At 41.7% G+C, this 21,533-nt stretch overlaps 1 protein-coding gene across 5 annotated transcripts in view; it reads right to left on the reverse strand.

The window, feature by feature from the left end:
* The window catches only part of cacna1g (calcium channel, voltage-dependent, T type, alpha 1G subunit), a 303,353-nt gene extending 281,820 nt beyond the window's left edge, over window positions 1-21,533 (reverse strand). For all 5 annotated transcript variants that reach the window (XR_004655140.1, XR_004655139.1, XR_004655138.1 and 2 more), the window contains exons 1-2: window positions 21,377-21,533; window positions 20,411-20,728 (exon numbers count right to left, since the gene is read on the reverse strand). Coding sequence is in view for 2 of the 5 variants with exons in the window: in XM_034861286.1 (XP_034717177.1) it covers window positions 20,411-20,721 (311 nt within the window). In the remaining 3 variants the exon portion in view is untranslated. The remainder of the gene's footprint in view (window positions 1-20,410; window positions 20,729-21,376) is intronic.

Consider the following 21,533-nt stretch of genomic DNA (forward strand, 5'->3'; position numbering starts at 1 on the left):
AGAGACTCCAAAAGCGCAGATGCGGAAGACCCGGAAACACTGACCAATCCGAGCAGATTGGGCTTTTTTGGGAGGGGGGGCTTAAAGAGACAGGCACTAAAACAGAGGATTTCAGACAGAGGGTAAATACAGGTATATTCAGACAGAGAGTATTAGAAAAATACTGTGTTTTTCTAACAAAAAAGCCTTTACACATGTTCTAGTTGCATCCCATAATTCAAGTATAAACTTGAAAAGGAGCATAAAATGGTGACCTTTAATAAGTGTACATGGTACAAGATGGGCTAAGAACAAAAATAGACTGTCGTGTCTGTATCCTGTTTACCCATTTTTTTAAAGAATTCCTAAAGTTTCCTAACGGAAGGACTCTTAAGTGACAAAAAGTCTTTCATTCCAAATGCAACAATTTTGCTGAATTTGTAAACACAATATTCACTGGAATCATGTCGGCGATATTGTTGTCTGTACGGCGCATGTTGTGCTATTCACTTTATGTATTGTGATTTATTATGATGTGTTAAGTTGCAGGACAATTTTAAAATTTGTAGACAATAAAGAAGGTTATTTTTATAGAACAATGTCAACGCATGTATGTGACAAATGTGAAAAAGTGGCCTCATACACTGTAGCGCAACACCACATCTTGCTCACTCCCTGGCCTTCTCCTGTATTAGGATCAGGAATGCATACTCAGCATGTTCACTCACTCCATGCCTGTTCATTTATGTGACCTCATGTAGTAGGAACTACTACTTATGTAGTAGTTGTGTGTCATAGATTCATCTTTAGGGTCATTTGTGAGCGACATGTTTGTGCAAATGTATTCTGTAGCCACACAGACACAAAGCCCCTCAAATGAAATATGGAACATTGCTATAAAAAAGTGGACAAGCATCCTGGATTAAGTAGCAAAAGGCAGACTTATTTAACAAATCCAAGCAGAAACGCTGTGACTGAATGAGCTTATCAAGAAAAAATGTTTGACAGCAAGGAAATGGGAAATACAGGAAACATGGTCTTAATTTTTAGCAACCTACCACAGGTGTGAGACAGCGGCTGTGAGACAAGGAAACATAGATAGTTAGGTTGGGCAATGTAACAACATAAACAATGAGATGATAGAAATGTGTTTACTGAGATTGTGCCATGCTATTTCAACCTTGTCTCCTACAAATTAGGTTTGTGTAATACTTGTAATAACTGCCATAGCTTTGTGCAGTGGGGGAAAAAAGAAATGTCTCCAGGAAATACAGTGCCAAGTACCGCACCAACAATGTAGGGAGGCCGTTGTACAAAGACCAGAATGTCTCCTGAGTCCCACATTTTTTCAATATTAAACCAAGACCACAATTTTTGCCTAACATAACAAGTGCTTTGAGTGCCTAAACATAACCATGGCAAACTTAAATTGCCCTTTAGTTGCTAGGAGCGAATACTGTACTGCAAGAGGGGATACTCTCGGAAAACAAATGAAATATGTTTATCACTGTTTTGGAGATTCTGAAAGTTCAGTAAGCACATTTTGTGACATGGCAGATACAGTATGTCCATTAAAATGCTCATATTGGGCTTTTTGGCTTTTTCCCATTCCTCTATTGTATTCTAAATCTTTTTGTTCACGTTATAGGTTCACAAAATGAAAAAGCCAAAAGTCCCCAGCAAAGGGACTTACCATCTCCAACAGAAAACACTGTATACCAACTATACATGGAATGTGACTTGACATTGCCTTGCTGTTAGCATGTAGCTAAATGTAGCAGTTGAATGACTGTTGCGGAGTATAGCAGCAAAATCAACAAAATGGCTTCTAACCGGACGTTCACACCGCCACCGACTTGAGCGTCTAAAGTTACCGGAAGTCATTCATTTTCAATTGAAGACGGCTTCTCTCAGCTGCAAGGAGCCGCAAATCTGTCGGCGTCGCGTTTTCAGCTCGTTGAGCATGTTGAGAGTTAATCAGAATGACATTTTTCATCTTTATGGTAATGAGCTATGTCCTGCGGCTCGGCAGCTAACGAGCGAGCTAACTGCTAACAGACTCTGCTGCGACCAATTAACAATACAACTTCTGTCATTATACATGCAATTTATAAAGGTTTTCAGTGTCAGTGTGTTGCGTAAGCTTCTCTCGGTCAAACAGAGAACGCCGCCACGTCAGAGCGGCCAAAGCGGCAAAAAGCTTCCACGTAATTGTTGACAAGCGTCCTTGGCGGGGCGGCCAGGGCTTATTTGCAGCTCAAGTCTTTGGCGGTGCTTACGTACGGTCAAATCAAAAACTACACAATCAAACACGTTCCACACAGAATGTGATGTGAAATTGGGGAGAAATGATTAACAGCATCAGCAAAACAAGAGTGGGTGTAAAACATAAATACTGCAGTAGCATCAGTTTAACGCTGTTGAAGTATGCTCGCCGACCCGCGTATCGGGTCCCATCTAGCATTTAACACAATTAACATGCACTTATGTAACCAGGTTGATCAGAGAAACCAGGTTACGTTTGTAACAAGAGAAATATTTTTAAGTCAACTGTAGTAACCTGGTAAATGCATCTCCGTGTATATGTGCAGAAATCAGATGACCAGATTTTGCCCGATACTTTGATCTTATATTGGAAGCATTGCTTGCTTTTTTTAACCATGCTATTAATAAAATGCTGTGTCGTTCACGTTTCCCTAATCCCCTACCCATATTACAGTGATGAGGTTTCTTGTTTCGTTGAAATTTAAGCAAAAAAACACACTTTGTAATACTGGTTTTATTAGCTCATTACAGGCAATACTGTGAATCAATACTGTAAATCATTGAGCAGGACAGCTTTATGGCAATATTAGATTATGAGGATTTTTGTATGTAGTAAGATGAGATCTTCATTGGTCAGTAAACAGATATTTTCATTGGTTCTCATGTCTAGTAATTTACTCTCAATTGAGTTTCTAGTAAAGTTTATATGTACTAAAATAGAATACTTTCTTAATATTGCCTATCCCTGATTCCTGGTGCAGTTGTTAATCAGTGACGTCTTCCAAAGTGTGCCATCGGCTAAATCCACAGTAAGATCTCCGACACTTGTGTAAGATAACGAGAGGGACAAGCAAACTCTGTTTATTTTCTCTTGTCCTATCAAGAGAAAGGAGCACGAGAGCAGCTGCTGTTCAACACACACGCGCACATTAAATGGATAAAGACAAACAACAAGAGCTCTCTGCGAGCCACAGGCACATGCTTTCATTTATTTATTCATTTCATTTGTGTCTTTCTCTGAGAAGCACTTGGTGGCCTGCCTCGACACAGAGGGGATTTAGGACCCAGAGGAGGACGGCCAGGGACCACTTTAAATTAGAAGCAGACTCCTACTTCTTCTTCTTCTTCTTCTCTCTCTCACTGTCTCTCTCTCTCTCCCTCGCTTAGTGTGTGTCTCTCTCTCACATGTTGTCAAGAGACGAGGAGGAAGCAAAGGGAGAGGGAAGAAGAGAGAGACAGACAGGGGAGTCTGGAACTGGTTTTGCAGCCACATCTTGTAGGAAATCCTGAGCAGAGCATGTTAACGAGGGACGCCGAAACCACGAGCGCAGAGGCTCCCCCTCCCTGGACTGTGTGTGTGTGTGTGTGTGTGTGTGTGTGTGTGTCACTAAGTAAAATACACACTATCAGATAGACTACATGAGCCCACTGAGTCACAACTGACAAACAAAAAAAGAAAAAAAACACATATGTACACATATGGGAAATAATCAATGCATAAAAACTGGTGAACACTCTCCCACAGGATTAAAGTACATTCTTGTTCAAGTCATTGACACACACACACACACACACACACACAAACCTCTCCAAGGACCCAACAGGGTTTCCCTCTCAGTTTACATCAACCCAGGGATGATTGCAAAATTCAGATCAACATCAAATACTCACGTGTACTATGCAACGGACACCTCCCTGTGAGCTTAAACTACACATCGGGCCCAGCTATGTCCGTTAGCCTGTGGTGTAGCCTGTGTTACATCTTAATGGCACACACACACACACACACACACACACACACACACTTGTTACAATCATACCTACACACCAAGGTTAGCCCAGTTTTTAATATTCAAGTAGTTTTCATTCATCTACATTTTAAGTTAGTTTTAGGTAGTTTTCAGATTGTGATTGATAGTTTTTGCTTAGAAAGATTTAGTTTCAGTTTTTATATATTTATTTATACTTAGTATAAGTATATGCAGCTACAGCTACATACAGAATACCGGTTGGAAAATAGTCATGATGCTGAATTTTTGATCTTTACGCTACTTTATTGTCTGATGTGAAGCAATTACGGCACAGCACCATCTCAAGTCAAGTCTGTACAGTTTCTGTAAAAAAAAACAAAAAACACTAAAACTCAACCGATTTTTTGGGTGATATTGTTTCAGTGTCAGTTCTACTTTTCCTCGAAGGTTTTAGATTTTATGTAGTTTACAAAATGAAAATGTCACCGCTTATTTCCCTGACACACACACACACACACACACACACACACACACACACAGTGGGAAGAGCGGTACTGAGGGAACCAGGAGGATGATTAGAGAGTGGTGACTATGAGAAAAAAGGAATCAAGAAACAAGACAAAAAGCAGATCTCGCTCTATTTCTCATCCTGTATGTGGAAGGGGGGGGGGTTGCCTACGCACTCGTGATGGAGCAATGCATATTCCTCAGAGAAATGACATTGTCATTTTTATGAATGTGTGGGAGTGTCTGAATGCAATAAGGTTTGATGGAGGAAGCGGGTCGAGCTGCTTGCATTCAGGTCTCTTTGTATCAGTGGGGCATGCGGGTATTGTAGGTTTCTTGCATATTTTCTGCTGCAGTTGTTGTCATGCGAGTGCTTGTGGTAGCTGGTGGGCTTTCGAGATATATAGAAATATATTTTATTTTCATTACTTTGTCCAATGTTTTTCATTACTCCGTGACTCACAATTCAGATACTAATCTAGCATGACTTCGTCTGAAGCAATATTGCTAAGCAGTAGTCACACAAGGCAGTCTTTGAAATGTAATTGCATTTTACAATTATATAATACACATTACATGTGTTGAGATCAGTTTTTTGGTTGAAAGTATTTTACTAGTTTTTTTGTTGTTTTTAGGTTCAACATGTCCCAAACCTATGTGAAGTAGGCCTATTTCAAAGCAGACATTTTACACAGGTGGCACTATTTTCACATGAAAAAAAATAGGTCAAATGAATATGATTGATGTGAAAGAGGTCGCTTGTAGTATTTGCACGTGTTATTTTTAGCATCTTTACCCTCAGTGCTTGGTTTTACTGCCCATACATGTACTGTTGGTGGGGTTTCACAGAACTCATCGACCACATCTCCAGACCACGTTTTCAGAAAAAAAACTCTGTGGTAAACCCACTGTACAGTACCTGCCTACCACCAAAGGGCAGAACAACAAAATTACCAACAAGCTATGGGGTGGATGAAAAAAACAAATACAGCATAGCATCACAAAATGTTACGTGGCAACACTGTATCGATACACAGATGCCAAGTATTGATCTATCAATATATATGTGTTGGTCAGTTTGTCTGCTTAACAGTTGCATTATTGCAGCAAAAAAAGTACAGTTTGTCTTCTTTTCATGCCACATTTCAGAAAGAAATAGTCTACTTTTTACTCCCCTACATTCATCTGAAAGCTTTAGTTACTCTACACATATGGATTTGAAACTAAATATAAAATATGATGTTTTAGTAAAAATTGAACTACACAATAAGATACAGGCCTACACATTCAGTTTTTTTTCTATTGCTAAACGACTTCGAGTCAAATATGCAAAGCTCTACAGTCTACACAGCAGTGGTTCATGTAGACCAGACTTTAACTACAATCTACACAACAGGAATTGATGGTTTATTGACCATAAATTCCAGAAATAACTGTAAAACAAAAGTTAGTGATACATAGTGTGGAAAACGTTACAAAACAAACGTGACAAGCAACAAAAGTGTTGAAAAAAATTGACAAAACGGAAGAAAAAGTTAAAAACATTGATAAGAAGCGTCAACAAAAGTGTTGATTTTCAATGCAGGAGTATTTTTACAGTGTGGTATTAGCACTTTTAATAAAGCATTGACTACTTCTTCCACCACTGGATGTCTCTATGATCAGCTGTGACCCTTCAGACACTCTGTCAGTCTAACAGATTACACCTGTTTCACCTGACCTCGCCCTTAAGTCCCGTAAGCCTCAGGCTCACAGGAGCTCGTGCACCCATTCCCTCCTCAGCTGATCCCAGTGCAGGTGTAGCAGGTCTAAGGATGCTGAGGCTCTGCACTTTAACGAAATGCTGTGATCTGATTCTGGAGCATCCACTGTCACACAGTCACCCCCTGGGACATTAAGCTCTAATGGCTGCGAAACGGTAAATGTCACAGTGATTTGGGCCAAGCGCTGAGGGGAGAAAGCCCAATAGTGTGTGTGTGTGTGTGTGTGTGTGTTTGTGTGTGTGTGTGTGTGTGTCTATCGCCATGTAAGTGCCACAGTCTGAGCAAAACGGATCACAGATAAAGGGCACTGAAGTGAAGCGGAGTAATTACAGTATGACAAAAGCAAGTACACAGACACACTGACTTTCCCACACATTAGATGCCCACAAGCCAACATCACACCCAATAATGTCATATATAAATTACATTCACACACTTAACCCACATTACTGTGTACAGCAAAGCTTTGCATGCGAGGCCTGTGGGTTACCCTTGTAGTCATATGTAAAAGCAATATTGCCTGCTCATTAGGCGCCCACTCCCACCCGTTACACATAGTTTTATAAGCTTCCCTTTCCCACACAACTCATATAAGAATACCAATCAAAATTCTTAGTAATTTTAACGTGTGTCCTTGATGTCATCAGAGTACATCTATGATCTATCCCAGCAATCACAGCTGTCAATCATGACGTTACACTCCCTTTTAACAGCGTCCGATAATTCTTCAAACAAAACGTATCAATAAAAATGAACACTTGGACATACATCAACAAGATAAGAACTCCTAACAATGAAAGAAACCATCTTTAGGAAAAGATCTGTTCACATGTCCTATTTTATTGAGTTGGATCCACTAACGTGTTGGGGGCGGTGTTTATGGCCTTTCCTTCAGCCAGCCAACGATGGGCAATCGGGATTATTTGGCTTACTTCTGGGGAGCTATCATGTCATTACTCTTTATATAAACTCTATGGTTAAGTCAGATATACGCTTTGTTTTATCCCTCATCCTTAGCACTATGTGGAGAAAGCTTTGCAGATCTGCACTGCCTACTCACAGTTTGTGATTGGACACTCACTGTTCAGGAGAAGGGTTTAACAAGGGGTCAATTGCAATTACAGAGCACTCACTCATGCGCACGCACAACACACGTGCAGATCAATACATGGCCATGCTTAAAAAAACAGTGCCTGCTTCATTTAAGTGGGCTGTTTCTTAATTACACACACACCATGGGGGGATTAGACACAACAGACTTCCATATATCGACTGAAAACACAAACACACATGGTAGTATACACACACACACACACACACGCACACACACACACACGTCCCCTCTGGTGGTCAGCCTACTGTGCAGACGTGGCTGGTAAAGTTCATTAGCTTTCACTCAGCCTCTTCTGGAACAATGCATGCTTACTGCACATGTTATGGCTTCAGGCCCACTGTGGAACCTGAATGTTCCATTAATTGAGTGAATGACTTTCATGCAATCTGCTGTGCGTATTATTATGCTGTGTTATAGTTTATTGCATTTACATAATGCAAGAGATTTATTATAGTTTTGGCTGTAGGTGGAAGCAAGCAACGGACCAATGGTAGCTGAACACGGCTTTGGACAGGTCACACACACACAATCACACACACAGGGTCTCATGCACAGGCGGGCTGAGAGGCCAATGGACATATCATGACTTATATAAGCTTCCCGTCCCCAGATGTATTTATATCCCTCGTTTGTTATCTATAATAAGACATCTCTTTTTTTCTTTTTTTCCCCTCGCTCCTTTACTAGACTCCCCTGCCCTGCTGCGGGAAAATCCTGATTAGTGTTCTGGTATCTTGACAGAGAGCGATCGAAAGAGAAATACAGCGGCAGAGAGAGACGTGACGGTCGACTGATTGGACACTCTACATGTTTGTCCCTTGATAAGTGTGTGTGTGAGTGTGTGTTGGTTCTGAGATAAGGCCAGCGTTGAGATCTGGTGTGTGTCAGCGCCACCTGAGTCCCTAGTTAGTAACAGGGATCTAATAAAAAGAGTACTTCTGACTGTCAGACATGGCATCCAGAGCTGGGCTGTTCACAAACATATCAACTTGAGGGTGAAAGAACAGCTGAAAAGAGATGTAGTTATCACAGGAAGTATGAGCAGAGGGTGGAGCAAGAATGTGTAGCAAAGAAAAAGACGGACGAGATAGGAAAGAGTGACTTATAGTTGCTGTTGTTGTTGTATGAGTTGTTATACTAGCTTAACAATGAGAAAGAGGGAAACCTCAGAGTGGATATGTCTGGAAATAAAGAAAGTATGGAGAGGCAGAAGTATGTGTTGTGATAGATAGACGTCAGGAAAGAGTGGAGAGGTGGATGAGGAAGGAGAGAAACTGAGGCATTGGATATGACGTGGGACAGATGCAGCCGTGGTGAGACAGTTACAGATAACTCGATTCAGGTGCCCATTGAGATTTTTGCAGTGTAAGAGTAAGTCTATAGCTTGCCTACCCCCCACCCCCCCCCCCCCCCCCCCCCCCCCCCCCCCCATCCTCCTCCTTCTTCTATACCCCCACCCTCTTCTGTTGCCACTCTGTGGAGCCAAGCTCAAGTCTTCTAGAGTACCCTAATGAGAAAAAGCTGGTAGGAAAATCCTGGACTGAGCCCTACATAAACTTACAGTCATCTCACGAACAGCCTAAGGGGGGGGGGGGGGGGTCTGAAGAAGGAAGAAAAAAAAACACATTGAAAGAGAAAACAAATTAAGAAAGGTTATTTCCTCATTCACTTCAGTATGCTATACATGCATATGAACTGTGGTGTGTCCATATGTCCCTCTTCACGGTTACATGTCAACTGGAAATACTTTTGTTGTATCCAGGACAAAACTTTGAATACGAGTACTCCTTTCTAACGTGTTAGGGACCATCCAGACCCCCGATCCGGGTTGTGTGGCAGTGGCAGTGGCACTTAAATGGCACATTTGTGTGAAATTCTGTTGTGTTTTTCAACCCTGCAGTGTAGCATAGGTACAATTTGTATTTTAAAACGATTGTCTTCCGTCAGGTCGTTCATAGATATTAAGATTTCCGACCGGGGAAAGGAAAGAGACAGAGCGACTGTGCTATGTTGTCGCGGGAAACAGTCAGATGTTACACAAATTCCTGGGCAGTTAAGAGCTTAAGTGCTCATTGTGCTTTCAAACTTTCATGTGGCAGCAGTAGAGGCAGTGCTGTTTCCTGTTTACTGTACAGGAGTCTCACACCGTCTCAAACAGACTGACAAGTCCGATCCGGTTACATGATTGGCCACCACAGCGTGACGTTGGGTTGCATTTCTCCAAAACTTGAATCAGTCCCATTTTTTTGACTGACCCCCCCCTACAAACAAACTAACCATCCAACTTGTCAAGAGACAACTATCCAACCTGTCCCCCGCCCGTAAACCAATTGGACAATCAACCAATACAGTACCCAACCCGTCACAAGACCAGTCTACCATCCAATCTGCCAACCACACTAGCAACAATCAGATCCCAAACCCGTCATCCCACAATTCTACCAAACAATCAAGAAACCACCTAATTGATGGACCAACAATGAAACACCTTACCAACCAATTAGTCAAACAACTAAATAAACCAGCCAACAAGCCTACCAACCAATCAAATACCCAACCAGTAGACCTCCCAATCTATTATTGTTCTATTCTGTCTATTCATCTATTATGTGTGGCAGAAGCTCAGCCCATAAGGAATTGGGTTGGGAACCGAAGGGTCGCTAGTTAAAGTCCCCGTACGGACCGAAGTATGGTGGTGGACTGGTGGGAGAGGCGGAGGTGCCAGTCACCTCCTGGGCACTGCCAAGGTGCTCTTGAGCAAGGAACCCCCAACTCCTCGGGGTGCCCTCCCAACGTTGACATCCTCTATCAGTGCATGTATACGTACTGAGCATGTGTGTGTAATTCAGGCATTTGTGTAATAACAATCAATTGTAAATTGTAATTCCCCCTTATGGGACTAAGAAAAGATACATTATTAAATATTATTATTACTGACAACCAGTCAAACACCCAACCAACAGTCAACAATTACCTACTACGCAACCACCCTGTCAACCAGTGGAATAATCACCCAATTACTTGCCCAACCAATCTACTAGCCAGTCAACCAAGTATATCCAACCTGTCAACTTACCATCCAACCAATCAGCCAACAATAAAACCTGCCACCCAGTCAAGCAAACTAATCTTCTAACCAGACTGCCATTCCGGATAATTATCTGCAGATGACAGTGACAGAATTGTTTTGTTTGTTTTTACATCTTAATCACGACAAGCCGTTTTTCTGAAGTCGCGGTAATTAACTGCTGGGGTTTTTTCATGCACGCTAATTGTTCTCCCTGTACAAATAATTGATTGAAAACCAGCGACATATTTGCTGTCTGGAGACAAACACAAACACCACAGACAAAATGAGAGGGGGGGGGGTACTGTGGCTGGAGGCAAAAACAAGGAATATGAGCGGGCGAGACACACACTGGGAAGGGACTTTTACTGGGCTGCAGACGACTTTTGCAGCCCATCTGCAAAAGTCTGCCCTCCCTCTCGGTTTCACTACCTCCTGTTTTAGACCCTTCCGCTAGCCTACTTTTTCCTCTATTGGCGAGCTAGCCTGTGGTTTTTACAGGATTCACATTAATTTGTTAACTAGGCCACCAGAGTCACAGGGGTGAAAGCAGCACAACCCGGTCCGGCAGGAAAAAATGAAACAACGTCACAAAATACAATCAATGAAAACGTGAGCACAAAGCAGTTTATGAAAGTACATTTATGCATGCATGCACAGTCACACATATAGTGTATGCCGACACATGGACACTGCCAAAAACACACACACATACTGAGAGACAGTGAGAGTGCTTCCTGCTGCTGTCTGGCAGTCAACAGTGGAGTTTGCGGTTTTCCCCTGAATCACTGTGGTCGGAGTTTCACCGGGTGTGTACCAGGTTAGCCAGTCCCCCCCTGCCAACACAAACACACACACACACACACACAAACAGTGCATTTCCATGCACTTAAGTAGCCGGGTTACTCGGAAAAACCAGGTTACGCAGGTAATCAGAGAACGTGTGATAGCTTTACCAGTGAACAGCCATGCACCACAGCTTCAGCTGTGAGCTCCATTGTGAATTAAAACATGCAGTCCTCAGATTCAATGTTCTCCTTGTTTAGATTAGGCTGCTAAGGCTTTCCACTGGATTTAAAAGTAAGACAGGCAGACACACTTGAGTACTTACATTTGATTATATGATTTTGGATCACTTGTAATTTATTGCCTGGAGCACCATGATGTTTTTCTTCCCTATGCTTTTCTGTCTGTGGTATTCCTTCATCTGACCTTCTATGTTGTTTTAAAGGTACTACTCATATAAAAGCCAAAATAGGGTCAGGATTCAAACAATAGCCAAGAAGATTAAGTTTGGGATGGGTGGAATTACCTGTTGCCTGCAATGTTTCAAATGGTCAAACTCATTATAATGGTCATTCCCACAGCTCTGCTTCCATCAGCAAAGTCATGTCTTTAGCCCTATTCGCACAGGACCAGCATTACCGGGGGACCTCATTTGTTTGAGAAAATCCCATGGTTGCATTAGCTATGAAACAGGAGCAATTACAAAATAGAGGCCTGTATCTATTATGAGGCCTGGGCCTCCGATGAGTTAGCCAGCCGATGATTAAAAAACAAATAGACCCCAGTCACTTTCCTAGTATTTGTTTCAAACTAAGTGGGATGTGTTAAGTACAAAGCCACCATTAAAGCACACTTTTTTCTCAATTTTTCTGGTTGAGCAATAAAGTTACTTCCAAAGTTGTAACATTTTTAGACAAACCCTGCATTCTAAAATTAATATGCAGAGTGCAATTATGTGTGTGTAATGTGTATGTCACATGTGTGGAAGGACAATGTGGAAATTCTCACGTGAGGACAGTCCATATGTGTTATGATAGGTCTTACTTTTAATGTGAGTAGCCAAAATAAAACAAGGATTTTCAAATTTTGTACTTCAGCAAGTGCCTTGATTTTATCCTTTCCCTCTCTTGTGGACATCCGACTTCTTCAGCATTGAGCGTTGAGGCTAAAAATCGATGCATCCACAGTGAAAACTGAATGGAGCATTGACATATTGAAACACTACAGTGTTCTGAACAGACATCGATACCCCATGGGGTTGTATTTTGCACCATTAAACCTATATTTATACTTGTGATTGATTTCTATTACATACTGTTTGTAAGATTTCCATGAAGAGGGATTTGTTTGTAGCAACCACAGCTGCTAAATGCATGTGTTAGTTGTGCTAAATGATAACCTGCTATTGCTTTGGCAAAATGTAGTAATATGTCACTTTGTGAACACAAAAGGGAAGGGATTTTCCCAGGAATAACCTACCAAACATCAGGTGCGTAGAGCAGAAAATGAAAGCGCTTTAATGAGCTGACTATAGGTTGGAACTAAAGCATAGCAATCAGTGATAGAAAGTAGAAAAAGGAGTAGCAGGCTCAGCACAAAGAAGGGTTTTCTTTGTGCTCAGTCTGTTTGCAGTTTAACAGCTTAAACAAAGCTCCTCATTAAGAACAGACCTCATACCGAGTCGTCTACTCACACCTAAACGCAGTCTGGGCTCTGCATCAGCCTCGCTCCCTCCAACCATCTCTCTCTCGCTCTCCTGCCATCCACTTTAGACTGTCACTTGTGTTATTCATCAATAATTGGCATTTTCAACATGGCTGACTGAATCCTTAAATTTCACACACAACCTGTATAGCGTGACAGGAGGGCTTCATTGCCAGTAATCTGATCAATCAGTCAGTGAAGCAGATATATCCTAAAAGAACCTTCACTTTCTTCCTTGGCCATCAGCGTGTGTTGAGTGTTTATACAACAGATGCAATTACTGCAATTGTGCTGTTAAATACTGCAACTGATATTTGGATTGGCGTATGATGAACCCTCACTCATTTCCCTCTGCCAAAGCCGAGTGATAAATCTAACTCACTACCTGTAAATCCTGAATGTAACAAAGATTTTCCATCACAATAACAAAAGCACACCCACACACGTGCACATGAACGCCAGCTACAGTCAGTGCTCAAAGTTTTGACTGTTTTGGCTGTGAGTTCTTTGGTTGGTAGTTTGGCAAGTTTTTATTCTACCACTTAGTTTCCATCTTAAAAGGGAATCTGAAAACATTAGAGCTAAGTGAGGTAGAAATGTCTCTCTTTGGTCCAGATGTGAAACTAATTTAACAGAAAGGTGTCACTGTACAGATATTTGTTATCCCGATTTCCCCTCAAACTGAGACTGTCCTCCCCAGAAAAACCAATAGTATATACAAAGTGCAAGGTATGAATGATATATAAGTATATAGATATGTCTCTATATGAGTGACTGTTACTACATGTATGTAGGCTATAGACAGGCTATGACTGTGGTAATACAGACTAAATAACTATACAGTATGTACAGTAGTGTAAGTTGTAAGTGTTGGAGGGCTTTTTCAATATGTACAGCAGAATGGTAAACAGCTAGTCAGGAAGGCTTCTGATTTATCAATAATCACATTGCCAGCTGACCCATGCATTTGACAATACATATTAAATGAGTGTGTGTGCAGCTTTAAATATACACACAAGTACACCCACACCCCACAATCACAAACAGATACGCATCCCTTGCTGCAAGCACTTTACACGTAAAATACATGCAAGTCATGTCACATCACATGCTCAGCGAGACACATGAATCAGAAAAAGTACCCGCACACTCAAAGACACATACACACACACACAACCACACACACACACACACACACAAAAGGCCTTGCATGGTTAAGTAAATGAATACTTCATCAAACATAATCAGTGGATAAGTAAAGTTCATGTCAGCCTCTCAGTGAGTTAAAAAGAATAGAAAGATTCAGTTCAGACAGAGAATATCACAAATGCGCACACACGCGCACACAAACACACACACACACACACACCCACCCACACACCCACAACCACACACACACATAGTATGCGTCTTCTAAAATGTAGACATGTGATCACACACACCTACTGTATAATAGAAGTTCAGCTAGAATTCACAATGAGGATAATCTCAAACTACAAGAAGTTGAAAATGTCTGAAATGCTCCAAGGAACCAGGAGAAAAGGGATAGGGGTGCAGGGGGAAAAAATATGAAAGTAAAGTTGATGGCGGGTACAGGCCTACTTTTTCAACTCTTAAAAAATGCTCTCTGAAATCCCACTCGGCTCTCCAACTGAGCCTTAGTTTTTTTCATTTTTTTTTCTCCTTTTTCCCCAAGTTCTTTTCTACTGGTTTTGGAGGCTTTCAGAGATGGCACACACAAACACACCCCGCCTTACTCTCCAGCCAACGTGAGGCTTTTAACTCTGGTGGAGGAAAAAAGCTAGGGGTCCGGGAGAGGAGGAGGAGGAGGAGGCAAAGGAGAAAAAGGCAGAGGAGGAAGAAAAGAAGGCAGAGGAGAAGGAGGCAGAGGAGAAAGAGAACAGTGGGGGAAAGAGACATTTTCTGCTGAATAAGTAAATGTTTGTTCCGGCTTCCATTATTTGACAGACGCGTCGGGGAAACCGGCAACAAATGTGAAAGCCTGCTTCGCTGAAATGCAGAGCAAGAGAGCAAAAACAGAAGGAGGAAACAAATCAGTAGCATATTTCGCCCAAAATCCTTCCACTCCCTTGAGCGCTTGGCGGTTGTCAGTCTTCCAATGATGTGGCTATTTCAACATGATGACAAACGCCTAGCCTGGCCAGGTGTCCTCCCTCACCCTCGCTGTTTTAGGCCGTGTAATCCTCTGCTTAAATCAGTGTGAGAAAAGGATAGAGAGCGCTGGACGCGTTCCCAAACTCCCCTCCTCCTCAGTCTTGGCACAACATCCAGCTCCCGGCCAGAGAAGGAGACACCTACGGGAGTCCTGTGGAAGTGTGTGTATGTGTTTGTGTGTGTGTGATGCTTACACAACCTCACAGGAACACAAAAGCTCAAACTCTTTATCATACACAGATTCTACCGGAATCATTAGCAAAACAAGCAGAGGGAATTTCACACAGGCAATGTGCTGGGCAAAACATCACTCAGAGCATACACCCCAGGGGTCTTCAATTAGACCCTAAATACCTCAGCAAGTATCCAGGGGTCCTAATTACTTCAGGCAGCTAAAAAAAAATGTCCGCAGGCCGCCTGAGGCCAAGGGCTTACCGTTGATATGCCTGTATAGAATAGATTCTGGCCCCAAGATCAGTCAGGTTTGCCTGTGTTTTGGGTTTTCAGCATCAGACAGAGGAAGCAGTCTCTGCGCATCAGAGCTGGCTCTTGCTGGTGTATGCCGTGGACGTATTTATAGTAGGAGAAGGAGATACTACTGCAGGAGTAAATCTCGAAGCAGAGAGAAAGACAGAGGCGGACAAGGGCCACAGATCTAGAGAGGAAGAGTTAAAAATATAGCAAGATGCATCTGCTCTCTGGGTACAAAGCATCAGCGTACTGTACACTTGAGCGAACACACATGGACACTCACGGGGCCAAGACAAAGATTGATTTCAGTAACATTAAAATGCATTATAAAAGCGTTGACCTTTTCTGAAATCGGTACAGATAGACATTAAAGGGCAAACGAGAAACAGAAACTGTCTAAATAGTCTACTCACAGCCCTGGGGGCACATGTACACAGACATCCGTCGTCACAAATTACACAGCGGTCACTTCAATACGTGCTAATCCTCGACAATATTTCAGAGAAAGAATTGTACAACTTGAAGATATCTGTGTGAAACCACAGACTTCATTTACTAACACCTTGACGTAACTCACCTACTTAACTTACGCCTTGACGTAAGTTACATGACTTCTACACTTAACGCCATGTACTTAACTAACGCCACAATGTAACTTACATAACTTACTTACTTTATTAAAAACACATAAGTAATGACGTTACATCGAGAAGTTACATGACTTCTGTGCTTAACTGCTTGACTAACATAACTTCTTTAATTAACTAAAGCCACTTACGTCACTTCCCTAACTTACTCCACGTACGGAAGTTACATGACCACTGTGCTTAACTAACGCAACATACGTAACTTACATAACTTACGTTCTTAACTAAAGCAAGGTTTGAGCATTTTACTATCTTACCAGACATAACAAAAAAGTTGACACATACCGAATTAAGATAAGAAAAACTTCACAAGAAGTTTATTAGCCACATGGGTTCTCATAGATGTTTCATTGGTTCATTTACGGCAGATCCTGGGTCAGGTTTTTTGTAATCTGTTAACAGATGAACAGAAAATTAACCAGCTCATTTACCTAGTTCCAGCTACTCACTTGTGATAATTTTCTGCTTTACATGTTCTTATGTGCTAAGTGATTCCATCTCTTTGGGATTTAGACTATTCTACTATGAAATCACCTTTGTCTTTAGAGATCAGTGATGGCCATTTTAAACCTTTTTCAGACATTTGAAAGACCAAACAATTCATCAAGAAAATTGATTCATTGTACAATGGGCAAAATGATGGTACAAATTTGATAATTATTATACACAAGACTGCAGAACAAAAAGCTCAGTACAGCACCAACATTGTTAATCATATTTCAGTTGCAATTTTTGAGGTGATATAAATGTAACGATTGTGTGAAATGGGCTAATCAAAATCTTATCATGACAAACATTGTGATATCCGAATATATTGTATAATATATCATTGTCCAAAGAATCAATATCACATTGTATTATGATTAAACTTGTGAATTAGAGCCCTGCTTTTCATTTACCCTAATAAAAGTGAACACCTGGGATGTGATGTAATCCATGTAACTGTGTTTGTGGCAATTGTAGCTAGTCAAGTTTTTTTACACCCAGTTTCAAACCATCCCATTGCATGGAACCCTTTACATGAGTCTAAGAACTGACAGGAAGTTGAGCAATTATACCAATTAAATAATCCTCCTAATGAACTTCTTTCACTTACAGATACAATCATGGGTCAAATACTCAAATAGTTGTTTCCTTGTGGGTGGTCCATGAAATGAAAATGTTTGAGAACCCCTGACTTGGATAATAGTACCAAAGATTGCCTTTGATCCCAGAGGAGCCACGTGGGACTCATATGGCCATGCTGCCAAAAAAAGTCTTTTTTGAAGACCTTTAAAGATTTGACATTTACAAACTGGAAAATCAGCTGTGGTCGTTGGGAGACTGAGGCAGAATAAAGAAAGCAAAGAAAGAAAGGACAACAAATGAAAATGAAGCAGGGCAGGTTAATGCCAGTAGCATCGCCGGACAAGGTTCCTGGTGGAAAGAGGAGAACAGGCTAAGCATCTCCATCAAAACAGTGAAAGAGTAAGGATACAGAAGGCAGAAAGTATGGATAGATGGATAAGACTCTCCTCCCCTTAAAAACGGCCAAATAAGTCATTTGTTTTGCACCATTTACGACTTACAAATGAGTTTGCAGTTGTGGTGCCCTTTAAATGTCGTAGTAGTTATGAAGGGAGCAAAGCAGGAAGTATGGTGACAAAGACAGAGCGCTACATTTCCACGTAAGGAGGTAGGATGGGGTGGTGGAACCCAAACCACAATCTTTTTCTAAACTTAACTAACCCTCATGTTGTCCTTGGGTCAAATTTGACCAATTTTCAGTTTTTTCAACACATAAAATGGGCCTTCGAAATAAGCTGAAAATGTCATTATTAGAAATATCAAACAACTTTGGAAAAAAACAAAAAAAAGGACCCAATACATTGAAAAAGTGAAAGAAAATGTCCTTTAAAGTATTGTAAAAGAGCCTGAGGCATCATGCGTTAAGTTTCTGTAAATTACATCACAGAGTACGATCTAGACCTGCTCTTTTATGAAAAGCGCTGTGAGATAACTGTTTTTGGGATTTGACGCTGTATTAATACCATTGAAAATTGAATTATGTGAAAAATACTATTGCTCATAGTCAGAGGTCACATATCCCGGAAGCTTAGAACATTTTGGTGGGTAGACCAATAAGCAACTCTTATAGGCCGGAACGGGTCTCCCAGCTCCTGGTCTACATCCATAATTGTATTACAGTAGTTGCATTAGTAGTTTTAGTCGTATTAATATTAGTAGAAATTAAATAATTGCATTGTTGTCTGATTTGGAGGACCTGTTAGGATGGATGGATGGTCGGAGGAAGAGGCGTGGGAGGGAGGCAGACAGGGGAAGAAGGAGCAAAAGAAATGATCCGATTGGCAATAACACACACACACACACACACACACACACACACACACACACACACACAGCACGAGACAGAACAAAGGCTGAAACCTCCAGAGCAGAGCCGTATCGGCCATGGAAACATTCCTTCCCGTAGCCCTCTCACATTCACCCACTCACACACACAAATACACAGATAGAAAAGAGTCTCCATTGCCTCCTTTCTCTCCCTCCGGTTTCCCTCATCTTATGAATCAGTGCTCTTGTGAATCCATAGTACACTTCAATTGCAGGAATGATTAAATAAGGCTCAAGAACTTGAAAAGACTCCACCCTTCCACCGCTACTCACCCCCCGAAAGAAAGCGTTCAATAGAAAGACACTCCAGGTGTGTATCAATAAACTAATCATAATAGGCCCAGCATAACGCAAGGTAAATAACCCTTCATCACTTGCATTAATCCTTATGAATAATCGATGGGAGGCGAACACTGGGGAATCCGAGCATGACGTGGGCCCAGTAACGCTGGAGAGTGTGGACATGTTGCACACACAAATGTCCTGTCCAGTTAGTGTGAATGCAGCTCCAATGTCCTCGACTAAAGAAATCCTTAGTCGACTAACTCTCAATGTGGACAACACGGATGAAACGATTCCCTCCTCTGACGATTCGATATGATTGACGATTTTAAATGCAAACGCGATTTCCTCGCAATTCTTTAACCAAATGAGCTGCAGACAAAAGACCGAAAAAAATCCCTTTTTTATATTAACTGTGCAAAACACGGCCCAGTGTCATGGCAGTTCGTGAAATGGTCGCCCAATGGTAGCCTAACCCTAACCCTAACCCTAACCCACGCAGGGGTTAACATGCGGTAACCGTCCCCTTAATGTCGGCGTGTCCTGCCTGTGGACAGATGTGTCCTCTTATCAAAAGTGATTGTCCTCGGGTCAAATTGACCCATCTTCCTCTATCAATGTTCTTTGTAATTCCCAAAATAACATGATTGATTCCACACAACGCTCTTTAGCAAGTACAAATCTCTACTTTCATTCATTTTGTCTTAGGCAAAGAAAGAGTTGAAAACATCGATAAAAAGCATCAACACAAGGGTTGATTTTCAATTTTGATGGGAATACAACACAGGGGGTTTAATAACTATAATAAATTCAAAATGATCAAATAAAATTCATTGATTCAAATTTTATGACAAATCCCTCAAGTGGTAACAAACAAACACATGGTGACGTCGGGAGTCAAACAAGTGAAATCAAAAGCAGATCACGTTTTCATCTCAAGCGGTTATAATCTTTACACATTGATATTGGTTTTTAACCGATTCCCAACGCATCGTCACATCCCCAATCAACAGATCTGTAAACAACTGAGTTCCTCCACAAACAATCGCACAAAAGAACTACTTTATATCTTGTATCACCATGGATACGGTTCGTCGACACAAGGTCAATCACCATTAAAAAGTTTTTTTTTTTTTAAAGTGACTAACCTCCTAAGACCAAAACAACAGACTAACACACACATTTTAGTCACACGAACACACTTCAGATCGGTTCATTTTCTCCTTAGGTCATGCAGCTTGTTCAATGGACACACACAATTAGATCAAAACACACTCACACTCACACACATACACACACAACCTTTTATATGTCAAAATCAGTGCGTCCAAGCCATGTGGTCACTCTATGATCCAACGTCTTGTGATAACTCACTAACCCTCGACATCAACTGGTAAAAGCTCCAGGGCCCAGCAGGTGTTTCTTACCTGCCACAGGTGGTTGCTCGCGCATGCGCTGCATGTGCCGCATGAGCAGACTCCTATCTCAAACGTATAAAAGGATATGGATTGCTGACCATCTTAAGACACCAGCTCCGAGGCCGGGTGGTTTGTTTCAGGTAGAAGAAGACCACGGGGGCCATGGCGGGGTAGGGCAGGTTCTCATCCCCGCTCGCAGACACTTCCTCCCCGGTTGTAGAGATCCCGTCAGGCGTCGGGGACGCCTGCTCCACCACCAATTCTCCACCCTCCCCGCCTCCTGTTCTGGCCCCGGACAGGTCGTTGAGGCGGATAAAAGTCCTCGGCAAAGAGGAGCGACCCTCCGAGCCCCTGGCGTCGGAGATCCCGGAGAAATTTCCCCCATCCTCGGCCATCATTTACCTCCTGCAAGCAATGCACATATGGTTAGATGGAGTAAATATTCCATATTATGACATATAGTATATATGAAAGCCGGGGAAATGCTCAAGTATCTGCAGAAGCTAGGAAAGAGCGCATTGAGATTAAAGAAAATCTGCGGACCACATTTGAATCTGCTGATATATTTTTTTTAAATAAAATCAAGGACTATCAACTTTGCATATATGTAAAACACACTCACACTTAAATCTAATTATTGTTGGAACAGGCAACAGTGGGGAGCAGTTGTGGTGGATGGTTCATATGAAGAAAAACATAAAATGCGCACACCTCTGCGCAACAATGATTGCATCCAATTGTTTCCAAAGAATTACTATGCAACAAAACTGATGTTTTTTTGCATTTTAATGAATACAAATTGGCAACCTATAGCCCGTATCTGCTGCCATAAGCTGGTAAATAGACCAGAGGGGCTCGCATTCCTTTTCATCAAAAACAATGCCCACATCTCTCTCCTCAGCAACAACAGCTCGCCACTGTTCCAATCCGTTTCCAAACTTCAGCCCTATCAATAGGCAACAACACAGCCAATGTGATGTGGTACTGCCGCGGTTATTTGTCTCAATGAGTACTACAAGAGCATCTTTCCGTTGTATTTCTTTCTTTTTTTACCTGGAATGGACTCGGTGGATGTGCCCAAAGCGCGCTCAGTCATCGCATGATCTGTGTTTGTCGTGGCTATTAAGTCCACATCAGCATAAAGAGACACAAAAAAAAGACGAGGAGGGATGAGATAAAGAAGAGAGCAGCACAGGGGGGGGGGGGGGGG

Source organism: Etheostoma cragini, chromosome 21, assembly GCF_013103735.1.
Source record: "Etheostoma cragini isolate CJK2018 chromosome 21, CSU_Ecrag_1.0, whole genome shotgun sequence".
In the NCBI taxonomy this organism is placed as follows: Eukaryota; Metazoa; Chordata; class Actinopteri; order Perciformes; family Percidae; genus Etheostoma; species Etheostoma cragini.